Source organism: Malus domestica, chromosome 11 (assembly GCF_042453785.1).
Source record: "Malus domestica chromosome 11, GDT2T_hap1".
Taxonomy (NCBI): domain Eukaryota; kingdom Viridiplantae; phylum Streptophyta; class Magnoliopsida; order Rosales; family Rosaceae; genus Malus; species Malus domestica.
Genome location: NC_091671.1, coordinates 14,691,791 through 14,700,576, shown reverse-complemented (window position 1 = coordinate 14,700,576; position 8,786 = coordinate 14,691,791). Strand labels below are relative to the sequence as shown.

The following is an 8,786-nucleotide window of genomic DNA, read 5'->3' as shown; positions in this document are numbered from 1 at the left end:
CATCCAAAACCATACCAATATTAAAGCTTGAATTCTTTGACTGCACCATAATTGGAGCAACCGCTGGAACAATCTGAGAACCAACCCCCTTTTCTTCAGCCATGGGACCTTGGAACTGACTAATACAAACTGGGCAGAAAAAAAACTACAGTTTTGATGGGGCTTTGGAACAATACGAACGAATTGACGGGGCAACAACAACTTCTCAGTTGCTCGCTGCAATCGATCAGGAAACGGGCAGCAACAACTCTAAGTTGCTCGCTGCAATTGATCAGGGACACGGCAGTGGAAAAAATACAATTAGGGTTCGGTGTTTTCCTTTTCTAACCCGGCTCTGGTGCCAAGAAGAAAGAATGTTTTTCAATGATATGTGTATTTCATCTCAAACAAAGGTATATATACAACCCTATACAAATATGGGAAAGAATAAGGGGAAAATAATTACATCCTAACTAGGAAACTAAATATGGTAAGAATCACACAATTATAGGAATCCTAATACAAATCAACACTTTGCATCGTGAGAAAAGCACTCTTCCCTGTCTATCACGAACCTCAACCCTAGCGACCCTTCCAATCGGCACAAAACCAGAAAACCCACCAGCGCCAAACTCAACGCCACGTGTCCGCCGCCCCAGAACTCCATCTTCTTCCCTGCAAATCCATCAAAACAGTCAACAATCACGGGGATTTTAGCCACAAAATAATCGTTACCCAGATTGGTATTTAGAGATGTAAATACACAGATCGAGAAGAAGGTGAAAAATTACCTCGGAAACTAGTTCTAGTTTTTGTATTTGGCAGAGGTTTGAAGTTTCGGATTTTAGGATGAACTGGGATTTGGGAAGCGCCGAACTCGAACACGGCTGTCGGACCAGGCAGTTCTTGCAATTGGTTTTTCGGATTCGAATGTGAGTTCTGTTGAAGCTGCTGCTACCAGCAAAGGCCGCAACGCCCCCCCCCCACCCACCACCCACGGCTTTCCTCAGCGCCGAAATCAGGCAAGTTTCTGATTACTTGTGTACGAAGATGTTTAACTTTTGAATTGGAATTGTACTGCTGCCTGCTGCATTTGATCTTTGTTAGAAGGGAGGGTACGTGTTGCAGAGGAAAGAAGGGAGGGAAGGGGTTGGGGGAGGTACAAGACGGGTGGGTTTTGTTTTTTTTTTTTTTTTTTTTCCTTGAATTGTCTACTGAAAAACTCTAATGGATGTACGAGACAGTCCCAAAATTAATACTTTAGGTATAACTTTGGAACGAAAAAAACTTCATATACCAAATGTTGAAAACCACGAAACTTTAAGATAGTAAATTGAAATTTATCCTTTGTATTAAATATATATGTTTGTTGCGTACTCTGATTTTCAACTAAATTGACTAACTATATCAAAGAAAATTTTCTATATATATGACAACTTAAAGAAAAAGGGAAATTCAAACGTGATTAACTTTTACAATCTTTATTCCATTAATAAAATCATATACATGAATAGGATTCGCGTGTAGACTACAAACTATAGATTCATACAATAACAATAATTAATAGCTAAAACCAAATACAGTTTCCAATAGCATTACATGTATTCATAGGATCGTTGATCATCCATTAATTATTTTTAAGGGCTTACGACGTTGTTAATTGGATTTATTGTGAGGAAAAAGCTTAATTGGAAGTCCTTTGGTTGGACGAAGCACAGGTGCCCATATGAATTTCTCATCAGGAAAAACCTTGTCCCACTTGTATTTGGTGACCACGTTGTGCATGAACACCAGTATTTTGAGTCGAGAGTATTCTTTGCCGGGACACATTCGAGGTCCTCCTCCGAAAGGAACAAATGCAAAAGGAGGTGGTCCTTTTCCCTCAAACCTCGACGGATCAAACTTTTCTGGATTCGGGAAGCATTCTGGGTTCTTATGTGTCGAATTCACATTCCAATGCAACTGCTTATTCATCCATGCATGCATATACAAATGTAATCAAAGTTAAACTAAACTCATTCATATATATTGTACTAAAAAATATCATATATATCACGTCCAGTACGCTCATATATATACATTACCCATAACTTAAGAGGGTTCCCTCTTTAATCAATCTTCACCAAAAAGGGATATCACAAGTAGATCCACGACACAATTAAGTTGATTTTCAAGGATCAATCTCACAAGGAAATCAATGAAATATGAAACCATAGTCATCTAACAATATAACAGGACAAATACACGGACACAATGTTCCCAATACAAACGAAATATTCAGGGCGATGACCATATAGTTAATGATCTCCCTATTCATAAAAAGTCCCTCTTAATTATGTAGGAGACTAGTGATGAATGTCTAAGATTGGTTTTCGTAGGTTGATTAGTCATTTGGTGTAGCGATATTTCTTTTTACAAGGTCTTAGGTTTTAATGTTGTCAATAACGAGTTTGATATCAAATTATTATGATAAGTCTAATGTATGGCTTAACCCAAATTATTATAACAACCTATAAATGTTTTTTTGAATACTTTTAAATTATTAATAGTGAGTGAAGTAAGATTTATTTGATATTAAAATAGTGTTCAATAATGTTTAACTAGTTCTACATGTTTTTTATATTAAAATAGTGTTCACTAATGTTTAGTAGAACGGTCGCCAAACCAATGCTTATTACAATGAGAGCACTCGCAGCTTTCTAACTAGGTTTGGTGATGCTTAGAAATCTTAAGAAATTTATGAAAGAAGTTCATACAAATTTATAGAAACTTATATTAGAAATTAAAATATGTCAAAATCTATATAAAATTGTAGAGTCTATTAAAATGTCCATTAAAAATCTTCTAAAATCTGTCACTTAAAAATTTGCATAAAATTTTCTGAAATCTAAATTGACTACACCCCAAGATTTATTTAATTTATAATTACCCTCATTCCACTAACAATAATAATCTACCTATTAATTACAAAAACTTCTTTGTTAATTAAAACAAAGTGAAAACACAATTTAATCTTCAATCACAACACAAAATCATGGACACTAATGCAATTTCGCAAGAACTAAATTTTACTTTTTTTAAGCCTTACTCACATATGATCCTAATCTATCTCTAATATTAAAAATTAAAAAAAAAATTAAAAAAAACAAAGAGAGAGAGAGAGAGAATAAACACCTCTCTCCTCATTCCCACGTTCTCTCTCTTCCGCTCCGTTTTCCATTTTAAAACAACAATAAAAATTAAATATTCACATACATAAAGTTTGTGCATATAGTAGTAATAATTTTATCATTATATAAATTATAATAGTTATAAATAATTTACCTTCATTCCCTTTGGTATTAGATGTCCTTCATAAACGAAGTTGGTGGTGGCCTCTCTAAAAGTCCCAAGATTTGGGGGCAACAATCTCATCACTTCACACGACACGCTCCATGAATATTTCATCTTTTGTACGTCCCCCCAGTTCAGCAGCTCTCCTGCTGCTTTTGAGTTTGCAATCTCCATTTGTTCTGTTCAAGTTTAATTTTGGCCACCGAATTAAGTAGTTAGGTTTAGTTATTATTCTTAATAGACACGTGCTTTGATGATATGTGGATGGAAAAAAATATATACCAAAGCTTTTTTTTTTTTTTTTTTTTTTTGTGCAAAGTACTTAAGTGCCCATAATTTTTCTTTCCTGATATTTTCTTTCAATTAAGCATGGAAAGGTATAATAGCATTTTCCTTGTTTTTTGTTTGACAAAAAGTGTTTTACTAATAGATAATAGATAGTCTCTTAGTTTTTGGCTTACAAACAGTGGTCTATTAATAGATAGTATAGAAAAGTAAGCAAATATTATTATATATATTAGTTGAGAAAAGTGAAATTATGTATATTAACTGGTTTAGCAATGACTGAAGTCATTTTTGTCCACTCTACAACGTCATTTCCGTCCACCCTACAACCCCATTTCAAGATATGGACCATTTATTTTCTAAATCCTCAATTAAAGACCATGTTTTTTACAAAAAAATATCTAAGAGCAAGTCCACCGGAGTGGACTTTGCCCAGCACTCAGTCCAAATAGCAGCCCAGCACCCTGTCCATGTCCTCCAGCCCGTTCAACAGCCTGGCACCCATCCCATGCTGGTCTCTAGGCCAGCACAAAATAGGCTGACCAAGAAGCCGGGCCATTTGCTGGCGCGTGGCCATGTGGCTGATCCTGGCTCTTGGATTTGAATATTTTTCAAATCCAATGGTCCAGATTAATTAACTACATTAAAATTAATTAAAAAATATTAAAAAATACATATTTTTTTTAAATACAATAAAATTTTAAAAAAGTTTTTTTTCTTTCTATAAATACGTAACCCTCATCTTCCACCTTACACCACATTTATTTAGTGTGTTTTTTTTAAGTTTATTTGATGAGTATGTAATTTTATTTTAGTGTGTATTTTTTTTTAAGTTTATTTGAAATTTTATCCGAAATTGGTTAAAAATCTTATCCGAAATAAACTTAAAAAAAACAAACACACCAAATAAATACGTTGGGTGCCAGCGCATTTTTTTAGGGGTGGAGATACCTTGGCCTATTACTGTTCACTCCAATCTATTACTGTTCACTTGAGTGGATAAATGCGCTGGGTGCTGGTGCAAAGTTCTTAGGGGTGGACTTGCTCTAATGATCATGGTCGTAGTCATCCTTCTAATCCTTAAATTGTTGTTGCAAATTGAGTAATTTAGACTACGGGTTAGTTTGGTATTGATGTATTTTTTAAAAAATTATTTTTTCTGTATTGTAAAAATAAATTATTATAAAATAAAGTTACTTGAGTGTTTAGTAAAACTAGGTACTCATTACTATGCTTTGAAAAATAAAACTTTTTTTTAAAACATAGTAAACCCTACTCATACTTTTATATGCTTTTGTTCTGTCATTGATAGCAATTTAAAAAAGAAAAACACACACACATTTTATTTTATTTTACCAAACTCATTTGATGTTTCAAATTGTTTTTAGGGCAAATTATATTTTACCCTCTCAAATTTAGGTATAATTGCAACCTCATACAATATCTTTAAAATATTTCAATCTCATACCTTAGTTATTATTTTATTTCTATTTTATACCACCGTTAAAAAATCTATTAAATTAAATGTTCAGTAATAACGTGGTAGTAGACTACTATCGGGGTAATCGAGGACGGAGTTCTGGAATCAGGTGTTGCGGACGGCGAATAAGGTCGGGGCCGGAGAGAATGGCTAAGTGGAGAGGACGACGGCGGGGGTGCCGTGGGCTTGGAGAATGTGGGGGGCGTGGGACTGGGTAGGATTTAGGGTTTTCCTTTTTCTGTTTTTTTGGAAAAATTTGGGGTTTTCCTTTTTCTCCTTTCTATTTTTTTAAGTTTTTAATTATAAAACCAAAGGGGAGAGGATGAACGGCCTGGGACTGGGGAGGGTTTGGTTTTTCTTTTTTTTCTTTTTTTCCCTTTTTTTTACAAAAATTTAACAAAAGAATTGATATTTTATTAAAATATTTTTTATTAGTTGTTTTGCCACGTGGCACAAGCAAGCAATCACGTCAACAAAATTTTAGAGTCCACTATTACCATGTTATTACTTAAAGATTAACTTAACAGATTTTTTAACGATTGTATGAAATTGAAATAAAATGATAACTAATGTATAAGATTGAAATGTTTTATACATGTTGTATGAGGTTGTTATTGCACCTAAATCTAAGGTGTAAAATATAGTTTACCCTTGTTTTTATAAGCTGTTTTAAAAAACACCACTATCCCAAACTGGATGTTCATAATAAATCCATGAAAATGCAGCTTAATTACCTTTAAGGACGGCATCATAGACTTGAGGAAACTCCGCCAGATACATGATAATGGTAGCCAACACACTGCTTAGATTGTCGTAGCCAGCAACTATAACACCGTACAGCTTGTCCGCAATCTCCGATTCGCTTATCTGTTGCCCGTCGCTATATGTCTCCATGAGTAAGCTCGACAACATATCTCCGTGATCACCATCCTCGTCGACCATACTATTGGCACTAGCAGTGGAAAGCTTTATCCTCCTCTCAACCACAATCTTCTCAATTTCTTCCCTGAGTTGCGTCGATCCTCGAATGGCTCGGTTAAATGTTGTGCCCGGAAGATCGATTGGCAATGCCGTGAACCCAGAAGACAAATCCTTCAATAGCCCCTCTAGTTTGTCCAATACTTGTGGATCCTCCACATCTAACATGAGTTTACATGCCAACGTAAACGCATATTTCTTTGCATGTTGGTGAACCTTCACTTGATCTTTATGGTCCCAAAAGGTAACCAAATACTTTTTGGTGACCGAATCCATGGTTCCTACATACTGTTGGAGGCCGGCAGGCTTCAGATACGGAGCGAGAATCATGCGAAATCGATTAGACTCCTCAGTGATATTGAGTGTTTTTTCTGAGTTGCCAACGATAATCTTATCCAAGTGAGCCGGCCACCACGACTTGACCAGTTTTTCCTCGTTCGAAAAGAGGAACTTGTTTCCGCCCGCAGTGCATAGCACTGCCATGTCTTGAAGCAACAACGATGTCTTGAAAACTTTGCAAGAGTTGCCAGCGGATGACAAGTACCTGTTAATCCTGTCTAACATGAACATTTCCGGGACACCCTTTTTGGCCGTGCGCAGGTACTCTAGGGTTTCACCGATGATTGGCCATCCTGTGCTTCCTGGTGGGAGCGGATGACGATCAAGTTTTTCCTTTCTCATGCCGGCGGCGACACGAATATGGTTAAAAACATAGCAGAGAGAAACACAGGCAAGCACAAAACTAATTAAGATCATGTACAAAAGCTCCATTGTGCTCGAAGCAAGCTATAAAATCGATCCTCTATATATATTAACAATGGATGGATCAATGAAATAAAAGAAAATACCTGAGATAGCAGTCCCTCTATAATATTTTTTTTCTTAAAATGATAGATTTGTTAGATTAGATGTTATTAGGAAGCTGACGGAGTTCAAACCCATATCGTGGTGTATGTACAACACTCATCCTCACCAATATGGTAGTTGACCACTTGCAATATTATTTTAATATTAAAATATTTTTTCTATTAAAATATTGGAAGAAGCAAACAGTAAACAAAGACGGCCATATAAAATATTAATATTATTAAAATATTTTAATATTTAACATAGCTTAATTTTATATAGAATTAGATCTCATCTAGATCAACTTTGTGGGGATCCGTTTATTGTAATCGTACTGTCAGAAATTTTGACTTTTTTTTATTTAAAATTAAACACAAATAGTATCTGAAGAAAACTGACTGCATAATGTACGATGAGCGGTTAGGATGTGGGGATCCCTATGATCCTCACAAAGTGGATCCGGAGAGGATCATTTTCCATTTTATATGGCCCTCTTTGCTTACCGTTTGCCAGGAGAATCCTCACCGGATCCTCTTTGTGAGGATCCTAAGGATCCTCCAATCACATCCATTCATTGTACATCTTGAAGTCAGAAATCATTGTATATTTTATTATTTCAAATTGAATATAAACTGTACCTAACAAAAACTGACCGTACAATTGAAGGATCTCTGAGATCTTCACAAAGAGGATCCGACAAGGATCCTCTCTTTCGGATCCTCTCTTTACCGTTTGCTTCTTCTAGGTACGATGAAAATAGGGAAATTGTGAAATAGGTCCAATTCTATAGGCCTACTTTTGAAATAAGTTCAATTTTTAGTGACTTTTGACTTTTGAAATTGGTCTAATTTTTAGTTACGTTGGACCCATATCAAAATACCCCATGAAAATACACGATTCATATAAAGTCATGCACAAGGAATTCAAACTAAGGCTGCTGGCCCTTTTTCTGCATGAAAATCCCCTTTGAAATACACTTCGCATAATTCAAACTAAGGCTGCTGGCCCTTTTTCTGCATGAAAATCCCCTTTGAAATACAATTCACAGTGTAGAGTCCTTAATTATATTCAAATATACATTGGATTTTATGATTGATTGATTTAGACCAGTCATTTATACAAATTATTGTTGATTGTGAGGTTAAGTTCGTATTTTTCTCCTTAGTATAAAGAATATCGTTTGTTAAAAAAAAGTTATACAAATTAGGTTTAAATGTCAAAATGGTCTCTGTGTTATAGGCATATGGCCAATTTAGTCCATGTGTTTTTTATTTGGCTAATTTAGTCATCGTATTTGTCACTGTTAGCCAATTAAGGACATTTAATTCAATTTCTTTTAAAAAAAAACCCATAAGAAAAATTATATGAGATATAATTATCCTTTCTCTTCACAAAAAAATCTAAATCAATGAGAAATTACACATATAAGAGATAAAGCTTCCAATATGAAAAATGATTAAGGTTGTGACATAAAAAAAAGAGGGGGTAATGTTAGGGAGGAAGTTGGCAAGTTAGGAGGAGAATAATTTTTCTTTTAATTTTATTTCATTTTAAAATAATTTTAAATCAAATAATAATTTTATAAATAAGTTTGTAATAATTTATAAATTTTTTACATAAATTAAATGAAAATGTCCTTAATTGGCTAATGAAGATAAACACAAGGACCAAATTGACCAAATTGTAAACACATGGATTAAATTGACCCAATAAATAAAACACAAGGACTATTTTAACATTTAAGCCTACAAATTATAGGAAAAACCCACTTATCCACATCAGCAACTTGATGGCACTTAATATAGGTTTAAATATTTTAGTTCTTATTTTTATGTCTATTTTGTCCCTTAGATGTCACTTCCTGACTCGGGCCCCCATCACATCT

General features: G+C 34.6%; 1 protein-coding gene and 1 long non-coding RNA gene across 2 annotated transcripts; both read right to left on the bottom strand.

Moving 5' to 3' along the window:
* Positions 1–351: 351 nt before the first annotated feature.
* LOC139189683 (uncharacterized) lies at positions 352–1,163 on the bottom strand. Its single transcript, XR_011573528.1, has 2 exons — positions 771–1,163; positions 352–654 (listed from the first exon to the last, which is right to left on the bottom strand). It is a non-coding gene; the product is annotated as an uncharacterized lncRNA (long non-coding RNA).
* A 278-nt stretch (positions 1,164–1,441) lies between these two features.
* Positions 1,442–6,957, bottom strand: LOC103447995 (beta-amyrin 28-monooxygenase-like). The gene is made up of 3 exons (XM_008387231.4): positions 5,812–6,957; positions 3,304–3,491; positions 1,442–1,941 (listed from the first exon to the last, which is right to left on the bottom strand). Exons 1-3 carry the CDS (start codon positions 6,824–6,826, stop codon positions 1,636–1,638), a joined length of 1,509 nt encoding a protein of 502 aa, XP_008385453.3. The 5' UTR covers positions 6,827–6,957; the 3' UTR covers positions 1,442–1,635.
* Positions 6,958–8,786: the final 1,829 nt, after the last annotated feature.